The 23,959-nt window shown below is 41.4% G+C and overlaps 1 protein-coding gene across 2 annotated transcripts; it reads left to right on the forward strand.

Annotated features, from left to right (window-relative positions):
• Positions 1-234: 234 nt before the first annotated feature.
• cenpf (centromere protein F) lies at positions 235-18,465 on the forward strand. Of its 2 annotated transcripts, none has more exons than XM_028575968.1 (38): positions 235-320; positions 1,097-1,272; positions 1,482-1,607; positions 1,818-1,888; positions 2,086-2,222; positions 2,473-2,564; positions 2,635-2,908; positions 3,098-3,300; positions 3,455-3,580; positions 3,691-3,819; positions 3,950-4,072; positions 4,257-4,392; positions 4,483-4,612; positions 4,729-5,008; positions 5,390-5,596; positions 6,199-6,407; positions 6,692-6,821; positions 7,197-7,475; positions 7,608-8,195; positions 8,335-8,508; positions 8,786-9,615; positions 9,755-9,966; positions 10,074-10,212; positions 10,316-10,463; positions 10,687-10,798; positions 11,063-11,310; positions 11,401-11,509; positions 12,176-12,381; positions 12,631-12,849; positions 13,229-13,372; positions 13,538-13,727; positions 13,814-13,911; positions 14,065-14,106; positions 14,322-15,458; positions 16,000-16,129; positions 16,516-17,205; positions 17,524-17,639; positions 18,145-18,465. In XM_028575968.1, the coding sequence occupies exons 2-38, from the start codon at positions 1,111-1,113 to the stop codon at positions 18,274-18,276; spliced, it is 8,478 nt and encodes a 2,825-aa protein (XP_028431769.1). In that variant the 5' UTR covers positions 235-320; positions 1,097-1,110; the 3' UTR covers positions 18,277-18,465. The 2 variants fall into 2 exon arrangements, with proteins under 2 accessions (XP_028431769.1, XP_028431777.1); XM_028575976.1 differs by having other exon boundaries at positions 10,077-10,212.
• The last annotated feature ends 5,494 nt before the right edge of the window (positions 18,466-23,959 follow it).

A 23,959-nucleotide genomic window follows, 5' to 3' on the forward strand; every position in this document is an offset into this window, starting at 1 on the left:
TGTCGTCCCAGCCTAAAGTTTAACTATGATCACATCCTGTAGTTTAGTAAAGGATCACTCGTTTCGGACAGGTTTCGGATGATGTATGATGTATACTGGTAACGTTGGTGGTAAAACATTAAAAAGTCACACCACATGGTGGCACTGTTGAGACCAACAGAAGTAAACCAATCGTGTGCGTTGTATGACTGACGTCACAAGAACTAGCCAATGGCCAAAGAGCTGAGTGAATTGCGGTTTGTTCCGGTGGAGTTTGAATTTTTCAACGAGAACAACCTAAGCAACAGTCTAGTGTGTGATAAAGAAGCATCGCGCCCAAAGTAAGTGCAACTATCTTGACTCTTATAGCGATTCATTTGAGCCTTAAGTTAACGTTAACACGTGTCATTTCACAACACATTAGTAAACTCCAGCCGTTAACTGGCTGATTTTTTATTTAAAATCAAATTAACGTTTGCTAAAACCTTGTTCACCCAGCTTACGTTAACGTCAAGTTACGTTACAACAGAAACAATTGCTGCTAACGTTACGTGTAGCTAGCTATGTCCCTCTTTAAATTAACGCTAAATTCATTAGCTAATATCTCATACGTGGGTTTATCTGGCGTTATTAAACAGCATTGCAGCTAGCTAATGCTGTAGCATTAACGTTATGTTAGCTACGGTGAACTGTAACGTAGCTAACGTTAGCTAGCTAACTTCACAATGCTCCTCCACTTTGATAAAAGATAATGCAAAGATATAACTTAAGTTATCGTCTCTTTACAAATGAGGTGTCATGCATCAACGCCAGGTCAAGGAAGCAGAAAGTTGTAGTTTTCTTGTTACAGTTGTTTAACGTTAGCTACCTTCTGTAACGTTAACCTACTTTTAGTTGGCATTTGAACCAACTACCTCTAAACTCTCCCTGTCCATTGTTGTGTTGTTGTTGTTAGGACAAAAGCATTTGTTATCATGATATGGTAACGTTAATACATACAGAACTTAGCAGTTACCCTAACGTTATTATTGGTCATATCTGTGTCATTAATGAACTGTTCAGTCAATGTGCAGATTAGTATTGTTTCCCTCCTTCAAATAAGTTGATGTCTGTTCAGTCAGGTTATAAACCATGAGCTGGGCGGTGGAGGAGTGGAAGGATGGACTTCCAGGGAAAGCCCTGCAGAAGATCCAGGAGATGGAAGTCCAGCTGGACAAACTGAAAAAGGACAGGAACCAGAAACAGTTTCAGCTGGACTCCTTAGAGGCTGCCCTGCAAAAACAGAAACAAAAGGTCAGTGTTTAAGAGGAATGGATTGAAAATAGATTAATTGTCATCATTGAGTGTAGATAAACTACATTATTGAATCCCTTGGGGAAATTACTATGGCATTGTCCTAACAGAAGTGGAAATTCTACCAGAAAAAAATACACACACAAAGAGATTTTTTTTTTATTTTATAGAAATCTGTTTATTAATTATCCATGTTTCTCTTTCTCCAGGCGGACAGTGAACGTACCGAGACCTCAGCTCTGAAAAGAGAGAACCAGTCGTTATTAGAGTCGTGTGACTCTCTGGAGAAAGCCCGTCAAAAGGCTGTCCATGACCTAGGAGTCAAAGAGCAGCAGGTCAGTTACTGATGTAAGAAATATCAGCCGCAGTAGCTGTTTAGTTTGAAATATATTCAGCGCTAGGGGACAAAGTTATCAGGTCATCGATAATAACAGCCAATCTTCATATTTCACACATACTTGAAGCCAACAAACAATTTTTTTTCTTCTTTAAATCAAATGTATAGGAAAAAAAAAACTTGATTTGAATCATTTTCCTAAATCTAGGTGAGCTACCTGGACGGTCAGCTGAACTCCTGCAGGAAGACAATAGAGCGACTGGAGCAGGAACTCAAGAAGTGAGTTCAGTTTCTTTTAATATGCATATTTTACACTGTACCTGTAGCTCCTGTAGCTTGTTGCTTTGTCAATTACTGAGTAAGTCATGCTTAACATGAATAGATATAAACTATTTGACCTGATGGAAAGCTCTGAAATCCCTAACTCCTAATTAGCTGTTAATGCTGCTTTCTTTGTTGTTTTTCCATCTGCTCAGGTACAAAAATGAACTGGATCGTTCGCAACCTGCTGGCTCCTCATCATTGTCATCCTCCTCCTCTGATCTTCAGCCCTACGCTACACCACAGAAAAGTTTCCCTACCCCAGCTCCAGTCCCATTCTACGGACAGCAGGGTATTTCAGTTTTTTATCCTGTGTCTCAAGTTCTTGCTGTATGTATTTCATAAATTTATGCTATTCTTTTTTTTTTTCTGCACCTCAGTGATATGCTTACCTGTCAGGCTGGTATTAATGCAAATGTTAGTGCTATTGCTGCTTCTCATCTACTTTTATTTTTGTATATAAGCCAAAGATATGTATCTGAGTGACTCTGGATAAGTTTGTCAGTTTGCCCTAACATTATGTTTGTATTTGTGTTCCATAGATAACAGACTAGATGAGCTTCAGGGGAAATACAGCCAGGAGTTAGAAGAAAGGAAAAGGCTGGAGACTGAACTCAAAGTCCTGCAGGTCAAAGTGAGTACATTACTTATATTATGTGGGTTTGTTTGTAGTTGGTGATGCTAACTTATCTCTTCTCTTCTAGCTGTTGAATCAGTCCTCAGTCAGTGTAAGTCACAAGGACATTGCTGCCCGCCAAGCTGGATCTTCCATATTCCCATGGCAACAGCAGGATCAGTCCCACAGCCGCCAGTCTCAAGATGCAATGGAAACGCCTTTGAAGAGGAGGGGATTGTCCCTGTGGGATGCCCACGAGGAGACGCCTATTAAAACCAGCCAGCGGATGAGCTCTTCCAGAGCAGTGCAGAGCCCCTGTGGATCCTCCCAACAGATGGAGCAGCTGAAGACCATCAACCAAGGTGGACTGTTTATGAATTTAGAATTAATATCTTGTCTAGTGTTTGGTATCTTCTTCATGAATTATTAGGGGGGCATTTATTTTGCACATCTACTTCCTCTGAAAAAAATGGCTCCTTTTGAGTTAAATATCTTGACTATGTCCAACAACAAGACTTACATTTTTTTTTTTATTACTTTTTCTTCATCAGAGCTGCGTGGCCGTGTGTCAGAGTTGGAAAGGAATCTGTCCACTCAGGAGAAGGAAATTCGTAGCCAGGCCTCCAAGCTGCAGGAACTGCAAACCCAACTGAACCAGTCCCGCAAAGAGCTGAATGAACGGGACAGAGATGTGGCCAAGACCAGCCAGGAGCTGAATCAGGCCACAGACAGACACCAGCAGATTGTGGCCAAGGTAGGCTTCCATGGTTGGTGCATAGAGACTTAATTAATATGGGATAACATTGTTTTTGTTCTATATCTGCTTGATTACATAGTTTATTGTAAGCAAGATGGTTAAAAACATAAGAAAACATGTAAATGACAACAATTCTGCTTGTTGTTTATAGTGTTCATCGGTTGAGCAGAAGCTGAAACAAGTCTCGGAGGAGATGAGCTGTCAAAGGCACAACGCCGAGAGCTGCAAACGAGCCCTGGAGCAGAAACTCAAGGACCAAGAGAGAAACAGTCAAAAGGTGCAACAGCCTGGAGTCATAACAACATTAGACCTTTTGATGTGTTTAGGTTTTAACAAATATTATGAACAAAAATGTTTTTTTTTTTTTTTCTGTTATATTTTGTGTAGGAGCTTGCTCAGCTGCAGACTTCTCACCAGGCTTTGGAACAGCAGCTGAACCAGACCAGAACCAAGCTAACACAAGAGATCCAACAGTCCAAAAAAGACCACAATGTACTGCAGGCTGACATGGAGAAGGTAACTTTGTAACATCTCGGTTCTATTCTTAATGAATTCTTTCTTCACAGAGCCATCAGAGGATAACTTGGAAGCCCTTTTACTTCTCCCTTCTCATTGTCAACTCTTCTCTCCTCTTGTCCCACTCCAGATGTGCTTCCAGAAGAGTCAAATGGAGAAGGAGGTGGAGGAGCAGAAACAGAAAATGCTGAGGTTAGAGCAGAGCCTCCAGGCCAGCCAGACCAAAGAGCAAGACCTCCGCAGGAAAATGGAGGTGGGTTATCTTTTAAGTAGAATATCCACTTAAACTTGATTTTGAACTGACAACTAACTAGAAAGTCTACTGATATACAGTAGCTTTTATTTTTAGTTAAAGCCTGAACAGCCCTTCGTGGCAAACTAAAAACTTACCACACTGCTTCCGCTCATGTTCTCTCCTGTTTGTTTCTCCCCTCCAGGAGATGCAGAAAGAGAAGAACCGTGTGACTGTCCAGTTGGACCAGAGCAGCAGGCGTCTGTGTCAGCTGGAGGATGAGAAGAAGAGCGCAGACCAGAGCTTCAAACGCACCCAGGGATTATTAGATGACCTCAAAGGTAAATTAGTTGTGGGAATGGCAGCAGGTATTTTAGAGAGTTATCTGAAGTTATCTCTGTTTTGAACTTGTTTGTCTTTTTGCTCTTTAGCCAAATCAGAAGGGCAGGCGGAGGAGCTGAAGAGACTTCAGACTAAACTGGAGCAGCAGACTCAGGCTGCGGCCCGGGAGCTGGACAGCTTGAAGAAGACACTTTCTGATGCAGAGACCAAAAATGACAGGTAGGCATAGAAAAGAAGAATGTTCAGTCACAGTTTGTGAAAGAGTAAAAAGCATACCATACCATATTTATTTAACATGCTCTTCAATCATTGTAAATGTATTTATTACACTGTAGATCTCAGAGTGAACTGCAGAAACAGAAGCAAGAGACAGAGAAGCTGACCAACAGATTGACAGTAATCGAGAAGGAGAGCCAAGAGCTTAAATCCAATCTCGCCGCGAGTCAGAATGACAGTAAGGAACTGAAACAAGAACATCAAGCTCTGCTGGAGTGGAAGAAAGAAAAGGAGACCTTAATTAATCAAACTGAGGCTGTGCAAAAAGACCTCACTGACAAAATTGCCAACTTGGAGAACGGTCTTATCTCGATGAATGAGGCTAATGACGACATTAAGGTAAGGTGCTGTGGTTCCAAATATATTCCCTCATACCATAGATTATGAAGGATATACCACACATTTTATCCAAATTGATGAGCCTGCTTACTGAAGACTTGTTTGCCCAAGCATACTGAAAGAACCTGTTACATGTTGGGTTTGCTTTAAATTCACAAATGATTCATTTTTAATAATAATGTTTGCAAGACCCTGTTAGCACAGAAAATCGTAAAAGATAATTTCTTCGTTAAAGAAACCTAATGAAGTCATTTTATGGTGAAAATCTTCAGCCTGTGTTGCCCAGTGCATTCTAGCATGTGTTGTATTCTGATTATTGCCATTAATTACACTTTGCTTTGGAGATTCTGTGGGCTGACACATTTCTACTCACTATTGTAGAAACAGCTCTCGAGCGTAGAGGGAGACAAGGCCAGTCTGTCTGCTCACATCGATTCCTTGAAGGGAGAACTCCTCAACAAGAGCACAGAGTTGGAGGAGAGGGAGCATCAGTACAACGAGCTCCAGTCTAAACTCTCCGAGGCCGAACGGAAGCACACCAAAGACCTGGAGAATGTCGCTGTGCAAGTGGCTCAGCTTGAAGCGCAGGTGATTTATTGTATTGTTATAATTTGCTTTGTTTTTATACAACTTTCCAGTAAAATTGTTAATTTTGAAATGTTGAATGTGGTATTTGAAAAAAATCATGATATCCCTCCTTCCTGTTTTGTAATGGAATTAGCTGATAAACATTCTCTCTGCATCATTGAATTGCACTATACCTTTATTCTGACGTTGGTCTTGGTAACATCACAGGATACCCAATAACAATGTAAAATCTGACTGGACCTTCAGGCTGTCAAAAGTGGCCAAAAAGACATTTGAATATTCCTTCTTAAAAAAAACACATAGGTTCAAACTACTCAGAACTATTTTTGTGCATTATGTCCATAAAAGGGCAAACCAATACAATGAGAGACATAACTACTTGTATAGGTATATTTATGCAATTCTTTTGTTGCCTATTTTATGCATGTATATGCTACAGTGCATTTAGTTCAGTAGCCCAGGCATGTGCAAGGTAGACATAAACGATTTTTATGAATCAAATTTTATATTTTCATAATAGTCCTACTGGACCTAAAGCAGTATAATCAATAGCCATTGTTTCAACTTATTTTTATTATAACGAACTTCTTTTATTTGAACAGGTCAAAGGGCTGGAGTTGCAGTTGCAAAAGGAAATGACTCGAGCAGAGCAGGCTGAGAGGACCAACACAGAGCTGCAGGGCGAACACCAGGCAGCCTGCGACCTGGCACGCTCCAAAGACCAGCTGGTCGAGTTGGGCCAATCGGAGATCAGCCAGCTGAGAGAGAGCATTGCTCAGGCCACTGCACAGCAGGAGGAGCAAACTGCCAGGTGGGAGTTGTTGTTGTTGTTTAGTTAATCATTTTGAATGAAGTCTTTTCCAATACAACAGCCCTGCTGTTGATTTTACCCTGCGTCACTGTGCAACATGAGGTTGCAGGGTTTAAGAGGATAATTGATACAGCAACAATAACATTCTTTAGGATACCTAATTAGTGTCTTATGATACACGTATGTTATGAATACGGTGTTCCCATTGTTTCCTTGGGGGAAACGATAACTGTAGCTTGCTTTTAACATACGTTTTTCTGTCCTTGGTGTCTGATCTCCATCAGGTTGGCAGACGAGAAGGCAGCCCTGCTGAAGCAGTGTGAGGAGAGTGTTTCAGCAAAGGTTGAAGAGGCCGAGCAGCTCAAGCTGCAGTTGGAGGAGGCTCAGCAAGAGCTGCTGCTCACCAAAAACCAGGTTTGTTTTACTGGAATGCAACAGAAACAGATTTTTAATCAGATTCACTCTTTTCTTTTGAAGTTGGTTTTAACTTTGGTGGACATTTTTGAGGCTGTATTTAGTGATGTTGTAATGGATTGCAATATAAGGTACAACATAATCTTATGATCAAAGTATCCTCATACATTTCATATTTACCCAACGTTATATCTGGCGCTAGAAGAAAAAGAGTCTTTGACTGATTATTTCTAATTTCAGTGGCAAATTAATTAAATTAAATCAAATGTATTCTGCTAATGTTATACCCTGTGCTTGTACATTATGTTGGGTATTATTCCTTACTTTTGTCCTAACAAATGAAAGCCCTGGTTGAATCTTCTCTTCATGTATTAGGTCAGTTCTACGGATCAGTTCCTGAAGGCCCAGGAGCAACTGGGAGCTGAGCTGCAGAAACAAATTAAGACGCTGTCAGAGAATGAAGAGGAGCACAAAAAGATGCATGAGAAGAAATCAGAAGAGCTCAGACAGTTAGAGGAGGAGCTGCAAGATCTTCGGAGCCACACAGAAGAGAAGGATAAGCAGCTCAGAGAGGCGGAAGCTCAAGTTTTGTCTCTGGAGAAACAAAAGGCTAAACTGGAAAATGCGGTTCAAGAGACAAAGAAAGAGGCTGAGGTAAAATATTGTTTTTTAAAAATAAATAGTATTATGTTTCATTCAACCTATTTTATATATGATATATACCATGTATACCATGGCTGTACTTGTACAGTACAAATAATAAACTTACATCTATTTCTCATGAAGAACCTCCAGCAGGCTCATACTGAGAAGATCAACAACCTTCTCAAGCAGATATCTTCCTTAGAAAAAGAGGTAACCATAAGCAAAGATGCAGCAGAGAAGCTTCCAGTCTTGAGGAATGAACTGGACGTGGCCAACCAGTCCCATGCTGACCTTAAGAAGCATCTAGAAGCTCTTGAGAAGAGTCACTCCTCCACTATTGAAATCAAGTCCAACTTGGAGAACACACTGATGGAGAAAATCAGTCTGATCTTTACGTTGGAGAAAGAGGTCAAAGAGCTCACAGAGAAGATGAGCAAAGAGTCAGAGAGTCATGCTTTGGAGGTTGAAAATTTCCTCAACAAAGAGAATATCCTCAAAGAGAAGCTTGAAGCCACTAAGAAATCAGTGTCTGCTGCTAAAACGGAATTAAGTTCTCGACGGGAGGAGATCAAGACCATGAAGACGACTCTGTCGGCTGCTTCACACGGCTTAGAAGAGAGAGACAACACGATAAAGAGTCTGAAGGAGAAGCTTAATAAAGCAGAGGCAGAGCAGTCCAAAACTTCAGAACTCCTGAAGGAGAAGATGGTTGCCATGAACAAAATCAAGGTTGGTTACTGATGTACTCTTGGTTTATATTTTTGTCCTAGTGACATGTCTACAGTCTTCTTACATATAGTGGAAAGTGTGTGTGGTGTGTAATTACTTTAAGAACTTCCTTTATTCTTGTCATTTTTTTTACATTAAGGTCCAGATGGAGATGCTGCAAATGGACCTGGAGGATAACGAGACTGCCGTGAACTCTTTTGACAGTCAGGTGGAGGAGCTGAAGGGAACCATAAAGTCACTAGAGGCTAATCTAGCCCACAACCAAACCAAAATGTCTGACATGGAGGCAAGGCTGGAGGACAGCCGAACCCAGGTAGAGCCACCATCTTACACAAAAGTTTATCCAAATCATTTTGTGTCACAAATGCTAGACTTGCTTAATTTTCATCATCCTTTGGAGCTCAGTATTTTAACAGCTTTCCTTTAAGTCTAAAATGTCAATGTGTCTCATAACACATGTGCCTGATTTATTTAGAGTTAACTCAAATTCAAGCCCAATTCAGCAATATTTTCACAAGCTTCTGTTGCAAAACATCCCTAATCCCTAAAAACATCACTGATTAGATTCAATCCAAACTCTACCTTTTCAGGTCTCTGTCTTGGAAGGCCGGTTAGAGGAGGTCCAATCTCAGAACTCAGTGCTGGAGACACAGTACGTCACCGCTAGGGAGGAGCTGATGGAGAGGAGCTGTGAAATAACTCGTCTGGAAGAGGATGCTGTCAAACAACAAGAGCTGGAGCACAGTGTTGCTACTTTAGAGTCTAAACTCAGTCAGACCACAGAGGAAAATGTCAAGTTAGAGACAACTCTCAGGCAGATAATCGAGGACAAAGACAAAAACCTTAACCAATTACAACACGAGAAAAACAACCTTGAGACTACTTTGAAACAGCTAACAGATGACAAAGGGCAAGTAGAAGCTAAAATGATTCAAGTAAATGCAGAAAAGAAACAGCTGGAAGCCAGTTTAGACGAGCTATCTGAGGAGGGCAAACGACTGCAGACCAACATTCAGCAGTTAACTGAAGAAAAGCAGAATATCGATCAAATGACTGCAGAGAAACTAGAAGCTGAATCGACCCTTAGGCAGGTTGTCGAGGAGAAAGCCCAACTAGAGGTTTCCCTCAATCTGGTAAACAAGGAGAAAGTCCACCTCGAGGCTAAACTAAGTGAGCTAACGTCCGAGAAAAGTAACTTGATCTCTAACTTGAATCGAGTAGTTGAGGAAAAGCTTCAGCTGGAAATGAACTATAACCAGCTGACTGAAGAGAACATCAAACTACAATCTAGTGTGAATCGTGTAACGGAGGAGAAGCTGATCTTACAAGACAGCATAGAGAAGCATGAAGAAGAGGTGGCTTCACTTAAAGAGCAGCTGGAGATAAGCGACAAGAGGACTGATCAGGAGAACCGAGAGAGGTACAGTACATCCTGAGTTTGTATGAGTCACCATAGTTAAATTCTTCAGTATGTATATTTTTTGTAGTTTATTAAATGTTTTGTTCACTATTAATATTAGCTGGAATTGTAATAGCATCACTTTGATGTTGGATCACAGGAGCCAACAGTTTGAGGCAGAGCAGGCAGAACTGCACCAGAAGTTGGCGGGCTTACAGAAGGAGCTGACTGTGTTCAAGCAGCAGTACGACTCACTGCTGCAGCAGGCGGGCCAACAACACAGCCTCATACAGCAGCTCTCAGAATCACAGGGAACCCAGAACCCAGGCGAAAAAATCAGCCACATGGAGACTGGGGGGGAAGATATTGGCGGTGAGTGTAAACCAAAGCTAGATTAACTTTTTTTTTTTTCACGAAACACTGCTACTTTAATAGGAATACATGCATTTATATTGAATTGTCCACAACGGTTTCCTCAGCAGAAGCAGCAGGACGGACTGATGTAGAGCCAACACTTGATACAAGCACCAATACTGAGTCCCTTCCAGTAAAAGAACAGCTCAGCCCGGTTGTGTCTGAACTGGGTGAACCTTCCCACCAGTCGGATGAGGCGTTCAGGTACAATGAGTTTTATACTAAGCACAAATGCGCAATATGCTTTTGTGAGTCGTATGTGCTTCATTACATGATAAATATATCAAATCCCCCTCAACCCTGCCAGTGAGACAGAGCTGGCGTTTAGGGAGGACATCGTTGAGCAAGAGATGAACAAGGAACATCTGGACGAGGAAAGGGAGGCACATGTGGCTGATGTTGGGGAAACGAGGGGTCACGAGGAGCAGCAACACCAACAGCAATCCTTAGATCAGGTAGGAAACTATTACACTGTCTATTTGTCCTTCAGTCATGATGATTTCATGGGTTTAAGTTGGGGAACACTTCATTTATTTATTTTATCATTAATGTAATCAGGGAACGTGATAGTTACTACTGATATTTCTCTACTAGAAAGAAATGTTTAGCATTCAAAAGTTTGAGCATTCTGTTTGAGTTTTGATTATGACCGTTTGAATTTCGTCTTCTTTCCTGCAGCTTCCTGAAGACAGCTGTAGTCCCAGAGATACTCTTGATAGGACATCTGAAATCTCTGAGCTTTCTCTGTCATCGTCCTCTGTTGGCGAGACCAGACAGTTAGAATCCTCTGGTGAGAAATTAAATGGTGCTCATGTCTGAAGTTTTGATAACGGAGTGTGTTCTTGTTTCACACTGAGCTGCCATCTTAGACTCATGATTTCAACATTTTCTGCAAAAATACTTTAATAGTTTACTTTTGCTAGTTTTAATAACAGTGGTAATTCAACTTTTCAAGGGGATCCACATTTTGAAACTTAAAAATAAAAGTATTGTCTTAATTCTGATCAATGATGTTTAAATAACTTAATACATGTAATCTGTCTGACCGCGATAGAGTCATCCCAGGTACAAGGTGACCTCAACCACTTCACAGAAATGATCACAAAACAAGAACTCCAGACCCTGCGCTCAGAGTTTGACCTACTGAGGTCCGACCTTGCACTGAGAATGGAGTTGACCACCGAACTGGAAGTTCAAGTTCAAAACTCGGAGAAGAAAGTTCTTGCAGCAGAGGAGGAGGCACAGGGTGCAGCACATAAGCTCAACATCGCTTTGGAGGAGAAGAAGGGCCTTGCTGACCAGGTAGGGGGAAGACATAGCAGAATGCTAAATCCTTCATCTTTACACTGCCACTTAATTATTAACTGATACTAATACTGTGCTCATTATTAGTTGACTCAGCTGTCAGAGGAGAGGGAAACGTTAACTCTGCAGCTGCAAACAGCTAAATTCCAGCTGGCTGATGTTATGGAGATGCTGGAAGGACTGGAGATGGCCAAAGGTATATGTTTTTCTACTTTACTGCATATGAGGGATTAAAGTGATGGTTCGGAGTAATTTCATCCTAGGGTCCTTTGCACCATGACCTTGAGCCAAACATGCCCCCAGAAGCTTTTTTCACCTGGGTCTAACATTGGGAGAGTTAGCTTAGAGTAGCGTTATCAGCTGAATGGCTTATTAGCGCAGGGGCTAATGGACCCACGTTTGTATCTTGTAAATTACCCCACTAATAATGCCCGAAATGATACCAAACTTCTACACTAGTACAAATAGGTTATGTACTCATAAAACGATGGATTTGAAAGTTTGTAAGTACACTAGAAGTTTATGAACACTTGCCTGCTCTCTTCTGCTCTCTGTTGCTGCTGCTACCTGCAATTAGACGAGTGCTTAGGGCCGTCTACAAATTACAACACCGAAAAGAGATACAACAAAAATATTTATTAATTTAATGATTAAATAAGGTAAAATTTAAATTACTCCGAACCGTCACTTTAACTTCACCATGCAAGATTTACTGATTTTAAACCTCTGAAACAGAGTGTGCAGCCATGGTTTGTCTTTATATGATGGCACAGCATGATTGATAAAGGACTGTGAAGGCTTTAAGGTGTGTACTATGTTTTTGCACTTTGGTATTGATTCGATATTTTCCTTGGTTCTGTAGGTGGATGGGACGAGAAATTCCTTCAGCAGGAAAGTGAGCTGAAGAGGGTTCGCTCTGAGAAAGCAAACCTGGAGCAGCACATCCTGGGCATGGAGTCTGAGCTGGAGACTTTGCAGGGGGAGAGGACCAAATTGGGGAATGAGATGGATAACCAGAGGAGGACTTGTTCAGGCATGGAGCAGCAGATAGAAACACTCAGGACAGAGGTGAGCACTCCATCAAACGCTTGTGAGCTAAAACATCAAAATGCTGAATGTGTAAGAGCTAAATTACTGTGCATGTTTCTGGAAAATTATAAATCAAAGCAAATATGTAGGACTCAAACAGCATAGGACTCAAGCATTTCAGTTTTTCCTTGTGCAAAAACTGACAACCCAGCAAGACATTACTGAACACGGTGTGCTTACTGATCAATCAGTGTGGCATAACTATTCTAAATCTTACTATTTCTCCAGGTAACCCAGCTGAGGTCTGAACTTGTGTCCTGCACCGAGGAGCGAGATGACCTGAACAAGTCTCTGGGCCAATGGAGAGAGCGAGTTCACAGTCGGGAGAAGACTGACTGTGACACCAGGAACTTAATTTCCATCCTGGAGGACGACATCAGAGCAGGGAGGAAAGAGTATGAAGCCCTGCAAAGCTGCATGGAGAAAATGAAGACCGAGAGGCAACAGGTAATGTACATGGATCATTCAAGAGTCTGGGACCTGCGCATAGTTCCTTGTGTCAATTAAAATATGTGATACAGGTAAAAAGAGGCTTCTATTTACAGCAGTCTGTCACCTTGTTAGGTGGGCATCTTCAGGCCATTAAAAGAGGCACAAAGTTCACCAAATGGCTTCACCTTTTTTTTTTTAATTCAGAATGCAGAACTTCCTCTTTGATTCTATTGGCTATATATGAACAAAAAAATGAACATTAGATTAATGTAACATTTTGGCTGATGGGGTCTGATGACGATACACTCACGTGGTCTGATATGTTGACATTGTATTGTGAATACAATGTCAAGTGAATTCCCTTTTCTCCCTCATTTGTTCTCCTTCTCCAAAGCTGTTAGAGCAGATTAAGGTGCTGGAACAGGCAATATCCCAACAGAGTGGAGTAAGAGAGGAGCTAATCGGGCAGCTGGACAAGATCAAAGAAGACCACACCTCAGCCAATCAAAACACTGAGTCTATGGTTGGCAAGATACAGGTGAGGGGGTTATAACTTAGAGTCTGGGTTTTCACAGAGAGCCTGTTTTGTGTTTTAAAAAGCATTTACAGTTGGAATGCTTTTAATATAGAGTTCATGTGCCACTGAAGCCTCAGATACTCTCTAGTTTCTAATCCTCCATGTTGCCTTCTGTTTCTCCTCAAGGCTTTAGAGGGAGAAGTGTGCCGTCTCTCACAGTCCCTGGAGTCCTCTCTACTAGAAAAAGGAGAGATTGCATCTCGTCTTAACTCCACACAAGAAGAGGTCCAGCAGATGAAGACTGGCATTGAAAAGCTCCAGGTCCGCATCGAGTCGGATGAGAGGAAGAAAAAGAAGATGGCAGAGCTGCTCAAAGGTGACTCTTAACATCCTTTGAAATTACATAACCTCTTGAGTTTTGTAAGTTGGTGTTGGCCTAATTGTGACTCTTTACCTCTCTAGCTGCCCAGAGGAAGTCTGACACACTGCAAGATCGCATTGATGCCCTGGAGCGAGAGAAGGAAGAGGAAGAGCAAAGTCTAGAGGAAGCTGTACTACAGGTATTCTGTTAAAAAAAAATAACCACGACGTCTGTCTTACATTGTAACGGCTCATTTTTACCATTGCCTGGATAAAATTGACATGTATGGTTGGTTTGATCAAGGGTCAACATTTGTTTGTATTAAATGCAAATGTTTTATGCTCTTACACAGGCAGAAACAGCCAAAGCTGAGCTGGAGGAGGAAAGGGAAAAGGTACATTCATATGCCTCTGTGTCTGATGTCCTCTGCTGTGTATATGTGATGGTTTCTTTATGTAGTATAGTAAAATACGAGAGTTGTAAACAATATAAGCAAAATATTAATCAGATTTCTCCTACCTTTTTCTCTCATGTTTCCTTTCTATCCTGATTTTCTCCTCAACCCTTGGCTTGTCTCCTTTTCAACCCTCACCACCTCCTGATCCCCAGGTGGAGGAGGAGAAACGAGAGCTCAGAGAGAAATTATCCAAGCTCTCAGCCACGCTGGACAACCTGATATCTGAGAAAGAACGCATGGAGAGAGAACTGGAGACAAAAAACCGAGAGATAGAGGAACTGAAGGCTGCTAAGGAGGAGCTGGAGAGAGGGTTGGAGAAGGCAGAGGTAGACAGAAGAGAGGAAGAGGAGAGACAGAAATGCAGGGTAGAAGAGCTGGAGAACGAAATGAGAGAGGAAGCGGAGAAGCAAACGAGACAAGTGGATGACCTCCAGGCACAGCTGGAAGCCTCTCGGCAGAGAGAGATCTCCCTGGAACAAAAGGGTGCAGAAACAGAAGGGGAGAAAGAGAGGATGCAGTCTCTTCTGGTAGAGATGGAGAAAGAGAAAACGTGTCTGCAGTCTTCTCTGGAGGAGTGGCAGACAGAAGGAGAGAGGCTCCGCTCTCAGGTAGAGGATTGGGAGAAAGAGAGAAACAACCTGAGGACCAGTATTGAGGCTTTGGAAGAAGAAATGAAGGAGCTTAAAACACTCCTAAAAGCTAAAGAGGAAGAGAGAGCAATGCTGGAGGAGGCGGCAGATCAGGGACGTGCCTCAGTAAAATCCATTTCGTCTCTAATGGCGGAGAAAGAACAGATAGAAGAAGAAAATAGAAGGCTGGCAGAGGAAAAAGAGAAACTGCACTCGACCCTGTTTTCAGTGGAACAAGAGAGGGGTAACCTGCGTGGCACTCTCACATCTGTAGAAGAAGAGAAAGGAAAACTGGAGCAAGCGAGGGGGCTGTTAGCTGATGAGAGAGAGAAGCTCCAGTCTAGCCTCTCCTTGATCCAAACGGAGAAATGTGACCTGCAGCAAACTCTTTCTTCATTAAAGGAAGAGAAAGAAAGAATAGAGGCGGAGAAACAGAAGTTTGAGGTGGATAAACAAGAATTGCAGTCTTCCCTCTCTTTGATTAAAGTTGAGAGAAGTGATCTGGCTTCAGCTCTTTCTTCACTGGAACAAGAGAAGCAAAGAGCAGAAGAAGAGAAAGAGAAACTCACAGAAGAACAAGAGACCCTTCAGTCTACAGTTGCCTCTATGGAAAAGGAGTTGGAAACATCCAAGTTGTCTGCATCACAGCTTAATGAGCAGGTACACACACACACACACACATATGCACTCTGAAATAATCCATTTCACCATGCTTCACCAGCGTTAAAAGATAATCACCAGTTTACTTTTACTTTGTGTCACCTTTAATCCTATTTAAAAAAAAAAAAAAAAAAAAAAAAAAAAAAAAAAAAAAGCTTTAATCCAACTGGATGGATGGATTTTTATTGATCCCGGGAAAAAAATTCCAGTGTTGCAGCAGCAAAAAATATCAGACACACAGCACACATACAGAATATACATGAAAAGTGACTCAAAATACACATACACATCAGGAGCTGCTGCAACAGGCTACTGCACGACACAGCGCCATCTTGCTTCAAACGGCAGCCTTGAGTGAGTTTGTACATTCACAGGCGTTAATTTACACTGGCGTCCTTTTAGCAGGACTTATGTGGGCATAGTTGTCTGTCCAAATTGCCAACCACTCAGCATGTATTCAAAAAGTTAATGAATTTTAAAATGACCACATGACATATTTTCACATGATTAAATCTTACCACTTTCGGTCTACCCGTGTCAGGTGTCGGAGCTAACCTCTCAGGCTGCTCGTCTGTCTAAAGAGAGGGACTCTGCCCTGAGCAAGATGAGTCTTTGGATGAAGACCTGCAAACAGCTGGAGCATGAGAAGCAAGAGATGTTAAACTGCTCAGGTATGGACACAGATCAGTGTGTGTTTTTAAATAAAAATCCAAATTAATCCAAGATCTGAATAATTCCAGATAAAGGCTAATCTTATGAAAAGTATAGACAATAAGATAATTGTATTTATATATATATATATATATATATATATAATGCTACTTATGATTTGAAATAGGAGGGCTATGAAAGAATTAGTCTCAGTGCTAACATGCAGTAATCATTCATCAAAATGACTTGAAAAACATAATAAATAAATTTCTGATAAAGTGGACACCTAGAACAAAGAGTTATTGGAGAGGAACTCCGGTCTCTCTGTTGTAAACGGTCAAACATGGAGATTAAATCAGGAAGGTGCAGCTAAGTAATGTTACCATGGGTCACGTTTTTGTTACAGGGGACAGAAAGAGCAGCGAGTCAGTGCAGACTGAGGTGAACCAGTTGAAGGTGGAGGCAGAGGAGAGAAAGAAGGAAGTGGAAGACCTGGAGACTGCCTTGCAGCAGAAGAGGGTGGAGGCAGAAGAAAAAACCAAGGAGGTGGAAGAACTTGAGGCTGCCCTCGATGGAAGGAAGAAGGAGTTGGAAGAGAGAAACGGAGAGCTGGAGGCGATGAAGAGCGAGTTGGATGAACTGAACAAACTCCTGGAGGAGAAAAGCAGCGAGGCGGATGAGAGCATCGAGAAATACTGCAGCCTGATGGTTAAAGTCCACAAACTGGAAGAGGCCAACGATGCACTGACGACCCGGCTGGAGCAGCTCACTGCTAGCCAAGGGGCTAACGAAACTAACGTCCACTCTAGCAGCACCGACGGTACTCACCGCCGGCGTTCGGGAAGGAAGTCCTCTTCCAGACTTCAGGATGACAACACTGAGAACATGGCTCCTTCAACACCACATAAGTCTCCTCAGGGGTCATCTTCAGTGAAACGGGCTCACCGTGACATCAGTAATAAAGACAGTGCCCAGGAGGCCCTGCACAACCTGACAAAGAAGATCAAAGCCAGCACAGCGACTACACCCAAACCAAGAACTGAACAGGAAGAGGAGGAGTTCAGACCAGAAGGACTTCCTGAGCTGGTGCAAAGGGGTATGTGCTGGCTGGTAAACTAATGGAGCCACAATTGTAGTTTGCCAATGTTGAGGGGGGAAAAAAAGTAGTTTGTTTTTCTGTGCCGATGTATTCGTGCGAGTCCTAGTTTAGCAGGCTTGCCTCTCATGTTAGTGGGATACAGTGTGATTAGCTTGTAACTTAGATGGGAAATGTAATGGAGTTGCACAGAAATGATAAATCACTGGGTGGAACACTAGTTGGCAGAACAAAGCAATCATTTGAAATTATGACTTTCATTGTCCATACAAAAAAATAAATAAATAAAAATGAAGTCATCGTTTTGTACCCTCACAGGTTTTGCTGATATACCTCTGGGGGAGGCCAGTCCGTTCATCGTGAGGAGAACGACAGTGAAGCGCTGCAGTCCTCGACTGGCTGCCAGACAGACTGTATCTGCATCTGACGCCAAGGTGAGCAGCACCAACAATCTCACTCACTCACTCTCACACACACATACACACACACAAACACTCTCTCTCACACACACACACACACACACACACACACACACACACACACACACACACACACACACACACACACACACACACGGTACAGTATTCCACATGTGCCATCAATCTCTGACAGCCGGCAAAACGGGGAATCATGTCGCTGCATTATAGAATATACTCATTGCCCAGTATAAAGCAGAGTATTGTGAACAATGTCTGCCTCCAGGCGTAGTACAGTAAATGAGATCTGAATGCGAGCTTCCAGTATCGCTGTAGCAGGGTTTCTTCCTGACTCCCACATTTGCTTCAGTCAGCTTGACTGGTCCAAAAAAAAACTTTTTTTCTTCGGCACTGTTTTATGACTGTGTCTTTACATGTGTTTAATTCCCAAAATTCACATCCTACTTTGTTGTGTTTTTCTCTTTCATTTTGTCATCTGTCTTTTCTTGCTCTTCCTCCACAGGCTTTGGGCTCCATACCTTTCCAGAGTCCCTCCCCAAGTGGTGAGGAGAAACCTGTGCATGGTTCACTGAGTTCACACACGATTTCAGAGCAGAAAGAGAAACGACAAGAAGACAACTGTCACGTCCAGTAGATTGATGTGTGTGCACACACACACACACACACACACACACACACACACACACACACACACACACACATCTACAGTATTGCACCTGTGATTTATTGGTAGAAATATGCACATGTACACTCAAAGATACACAAAATATTAACACCCCTTTTTTTTTTCTTTCTCTTTTTTTTAAGACACTTAACGTTAAAGTAAGGGAAAAAAAGTAAACACTTAAGATGCACTCTTTCTTTCTTTTTGTGTGTGTGTGTGTGTGTGTGTGTGTCACAGGTTTTGTTTCCTGTTGAATCATTTTCTTCCAGGTAGCTTAAAGTCATGAGAAATAAAATAAATCACTAACCCATAAGATGATGAGGCAGGTTAAAGACGAGTGGGTAACTTTCCATGGTTTTTTTCCATTGCACTATTTTTCATCATACTCTGTTTTGTAAGCGATTTATGATGACACTTTCTCTTGTATATGAATTTGTAGTCCAATACATCTTTTATTAAGCGTTTTAGAATGAATGAAACCACGATTGTTCCGTGAGGCCTCTGAATGTAAACCAGCTAGGTTCGTTTGGTTTCTCTTTCTTCATGTATTCACTTTGTAACAGTATGTGTCTTCACCACTGACTCACTGGTTGTACTTATTTTCTTTTGTACTGTTTTTGTGTTTTTCGTTTTCTGTGTGTGCGTGTGTGTGTGTGTGTGTGTGTGTGAGAATGATGTCTTGAACTTTGTACATAGTATATAACCGCTATGGGTCATCATCTATTAGTCCTGTAACATGTCTAATGGCAGCTGAGATTTTGTTTTTGCTCTGCCCGTTTCATATTTTTTTAGATATTTTTAATGAAAACAAAACTTTTTTCTTTACTACTAATCTTTGCAGCAAACTTTGAAAGCAGATCTGCATTTTTTTTAATTTTAATTTTTTATTTAGGTATAGTTAAATGTTATTGATCATTGTACATAGTTAATGATGCCAAATAGTTCATTGCCCTTTTTATACTAAACCTTAAAAGCTTCATAACTTGTCTGGTCTCTTTGTTTCATACACATGGGTGTCTTGTCTTTGCTATTATTTGATAACTTTTGATAATATATATAGGAAATTACATGAAGCATGAGTATGTATGCAGCTGTAATACAATACACTGTAATACACTCTGCCACCACAGGGTGGAGAACCTGAGCCATATGGAGAAAAGATGTTTGGTATGAGTGTACAGTAGTGTGCGGCGTTAATATTTTTTATCAGTGTGACTGTCAGTGCAGGATACACCTCAGGCTGGTAGAGGAAAATATCTAATGAGACAATTGTATAGGATTCCTCCGATTAGAAACTAGAATATAGTTAGACACTAAATTAAAAGTGAAACGCATAAATTCAGCTCAAGCAACTGTATATAATGTATGAAAGAAATGTTTGGTTATTTTTCAGAATGCCAAACTGACTTTGAAATGCCTTTACCCTACATAGAACCCTGTTTGTTTTATAGATGCTACTGATAATACGTGAGGATGCCCAGTTGATGAAGTACATTTTATTCATGAAGCATGACTAAACATTTATATTAGAGGATGAAGTGAAAAAGTAATGTACATTTTTAAAAAGAATTACGTGTATTACTAAATACCTGAATTTAATGTCCATACGATATGTTGCACTGTCCCCTTACACAGGGAAGTGTTGTTCTGTGATCTGACAAACGTATTGTTTAATCAGATTTTCATTTTGAATTTTAAAGTCAACATATAATTTGCCAGTCCACCTTTACTTACTCCAAGCCCTGTAGGAAATTGGGCCAAAATGAGCTTCCAGTCCACCTTAAAGGAACACGCCGACTTATTGGGAATTTAGCTTATTCACCGTAACCCCCAGAGTTAGACAAGTCCATACATACCCTTCTCATCTCCGTGCGTGCTGTAACGCTGTCTGACGGCTCCAGCATTAGCTTAGCCTAGCACAGATCCTGGAGGTGAATGGTTCCAGCTAGCCTACTGCTCCCAATTGTGACAAAATAACGCCAACATGTTCCTATTTACATGTTGTGATTTGTATAGTCACAGCGTGTACAAAAAAACAACGTAACATGAGACACAGCCATCTTCTAACAGCAAACAAACTGGGAACTATATTCTCAGACAGGCTTGCTGCGAGCATATCACTCCGCCCAAGTACTATATTCTTCCGCCTGAGAATAGTTCCCGGTTTGTTTACAGTTAGAAGATGGCTGTGTCTCATGTTACGTTGTTTTATGTACACGCTGTGACTATAAAAATCACAACATGTAAATAGGAACATGTTGGCGTTATTTTGTCACTTATTTGGAGCAGTAGGATTACTGGAACCAGTTACCTGCATGTTCTGTGCTGGCCTGATGCCGCTGGAGCCGTCAGACAGCGTTACAGCATGCACGGAGATGAGAAGGGTATGTATGGCCTTGTCTAACTCTGGGGGTTATGGTGAATAAGCTAAATTCCCAATAAGTTGGCGTGTTCCTTTAACATCTGGTTAAAGTTGACTAAATCACCAAAAGGTTTCGTTGGTGAGGATATACCAGCTGCTCTCAGCCCTTTATTTGTCCGACACCAAATTTCAAAACCCACCTTATTAGAATTTCCTTTTCAAATAGACCCACGTGTTTTCTCGCAGCACAGGACAGCTATCCATTGGTGAATGTAACCTTTCTATATTTCTAATTCAGGATTACATTTTAATGTTTGTATAGCACAAAAACCACCACAACTTTTTCCATTAAGTGTCCTTCATGCTGGCTGGCCGTGACAATACAAACACGTGGGAGCTGTGGCTGATGTGAAATGTCAGAAATGATGAGTGCCATTTCTCTGGGTAAACCCTTACGATGCGTCTGAGGAACACTGCTTTGGATCAATAACATTGATCTTCTCCTCTGGTGCATAGAGCTATTAGAGTTATTAATGTGTGCCAACCTTTTGACCTCTTGTTTTTCTGTGGCTGTGTAAGGACACATTAAGATGGAGACACAATAGATATTGATCAGTTTCTTCTTGGAGCATCACTGAGTTTTTTTTTTTTACATTGACCTGGTTTGATCATTCGCTCTCATGTATTCCTTTTTTTTTTTACTGACTGGCAGTGGGTGAGGGGGCAGCAGGGCGAGCTGGGTTATGGGAACAGAGAGGAGACGACGCAGTCACACACCTCAGAGCGGATAATGTCCTGCTCTGATGTCTCTGGCTGGAGCTGTTAGCGGAAGCTGCAGTGCCAGAACCAACTCTGGACGAGGACACGGGAAATTAGGGGATGGGTTCGCTGAGCTGTGTTATCACTGGCACTCGGACTAGAGAGTATATGTTTGTGTATGCATGTGGGTGTGTGTCTGTCTGTAAAACTGACAGACTGACTGACCGTCGATCCCCCTGCTGTATGCATGATTTGTCCCATTCTTCACCCGGCAACACTGTGTAAGCAGCAGTTTTCAGGGCCAGAGGAGAGTCACTGACAGGAAGTGTCGACCAGTTTGTATGAACAGGACGGAGGGGAAGAAACAAAAAAGAAGAGTTTAACTGATTGTAGTGCATTTAAAGGGGAAACTTTGGTATTTTTTAACCTGGACCCCATTTTCCCATGTTTTTGTGCTTAAGTGACTAATGAGGTCAATAATTTGGGAAATTGATCCAGTATTGAGCAAGAGCCCTGCAGTCAACAGCCACAAAACGGGCTGCAATTTAATCCTATGGGTTAATTACACACCACCAATGTACGCCCACTAAAAGTGCTGTGTTTGTTACTGACAGGTTGAGATTGTTATTTTAAGTGTCTGACTACATTATAGAAAGGACACCACAGAGAGAAAATGTTTTTCTTTCTTTTTCTAACTAAGTCTCCCTTACAGAGAAGTCTCTGTCACAGTCTTGCGGTGGTGACTTGACTCATCCGCATTGTCGAAATCATCAAATATTCAGCCATGACATTGAACATCTTTTAGATAACACTGAGCTACACTTTCTGTACTACAACGCAACAAACACTTCCCAAAACTCCTCAATCCAACTCTCACTCCTCTGTCTTACGGCAACAAGTCAGAACGAGACTTCTCCACGAGCGAGATTTGGTTAGACACAAAAACAAAAGGACCGGATCAAGCGAAAGGTAAAGTAAAACGTTTGTTTCTCTATAGGGTCCTTTCCATAATTGGACATTTATAATAAAAATCATGAGTTTATCAGTGGCAAAAACAAGCTCTTTTAGTGGACCCACATTGAAGGTGTGTAATTGCCCCATAGGATTACATTGTAGACCTATAAAAGTTAAAAGAAGCACATGTCCGGTTAAAGTGGTGGGAAAAGAAGACTGTGTGGATCAGTTTGTGTTGTCTGGCTTCTGTCAGGGGGTGACCTGCCAACATGTCTGAGTCCTCTGTGAGAAGATACAAGAAGGCCTGAAACCAATGGAGAGAGGAAGAGAGAACAGAAAATGAGAAAGGATCGCAGATTAAAAAGTAATTGATAAATTACTAGATTGAAGAATTCTTACAAATGCATATTTTTAGAGACAAATGAAGGGAAAACCTGCCTGACCATGTTGGCTTGACTTCTCACTAAGTTACAGCATACAGGATAGCCTCCCTGCACACGCCTCCTCTTGGATGGAAATATAATGTTCAATTACACACAGAGAATAAGCTATTTTTAATAACCGGTGTCCCCAGGCTGCTTTTTTACAGCACCTCTCTAGCAAAGAATGGCCTCCATATGCACAGAGCTAAAAGCAAAACCCATTAAAATAAAACCAACATAAAAGCCACTAGATGCTTCAGTTCATCTGACTTCTGTATTTAGAAATGTTTTCAAACATTAACCTCCCTCAGGGAAATTACTTTCAAAGATGTGTGGTGAATATATAATGCTGCATGTGGCAAAAAGAAACTTCAGAAACTGTTGAATCCAATATCTTGATATGTGGCAGGATGGAATGGGGGTCAGTGAGTGTAGTGTAGTTGCTTCTTAAAGGGCAATTCAGTCTGATTTTAAGATCTCAGCTGCTGATATTTATTTGTGGTGCTCAAAGCAAAATGACATCACCAGCAACATGTCTTTTCAAGTACAATGTCTGGATTACTATAGATTATCCACTGGCCTCTCTGTGAACAGTTTTAGAAGTGAGAAAATAGTGTAGTTAATACAAAAACTGCCCATGCTTTTTGTTTTGTTTTTGTAATTTAGGTAAAGTGACCCCTGAAGGTGTCCTGTCCTAGAATACGATACTGAGCATGTAACCTCCCAAAAACCCACACATAAGACCAGAGGATGGACAAGGTACCTGGGCAAGCAGCTGGCATAAATGGAGAAAATGCAAAGACATTTGCATGTCACATGTACTGTATATAGAAGCATATGTGCCTTTCTTGAATTTTGATTTATTTCTGTCTGACTGCAACAAGGTACTCCTTTTTGCTTTACTACTACTTTTCAACCCCTCCAGACATGCAGTAGTTCAACATTTTAGGAATTTGAAATATTCTTATTTTCTTTCTTGCCAAGAGATGAGAATATCCACACTACTCTCACGTGTGTACAATAAATATGAAGCTACAACAAGCAGCTAGTTAGCTTAGCATGAAGATGTGCTCTATCAATTGAGAAAATATCATGGTGCAATGAGCCAGTGTACTGTATCTGTCTGTGGATTCTGGTATGTACTTCCTGCTTTGAT

The sequence above is a fragment of the Perca flavescens genome, chromosome 1, assembly GCF_004354835.1.
Source record: "Perca flavescens isolate YP-PL-M2 chromosome 1, PFLA_1.0, whole genome shotgun sequence".
Taxonomy (NCBI): domain Eukaryota; kingdom Metazoa; phylum Chordata; class Actinopteri; order Perciformes; family Percidae; genus Perca; species Perca flavescens.

Bases quoted from the DNA above. Each gene is read 5' to 3' on its own strand.
- cenpf (XM_028575968.1), top strand. From the start codon at position 1,111: ATGAGCTGGGCGGTGGAGGAGTGGAAGGATGGACTTCCAGGGAAAGCC. The intron at 5,597-6,198 runs GTGATTTATTGT...TTATTTGAACAG, and splicing joins TGGCTCAGCTTGAAGCGCAG to GTCAAAGGGCTGGAGTTGCA. The intron at 10,213-10,315 runs GTACAATGAGTT...CAACCCTGCCAG, and splicing joins CAGTCGGATGAGGCGTTCAG to TGAGACAGAGCTGGCGTTTA.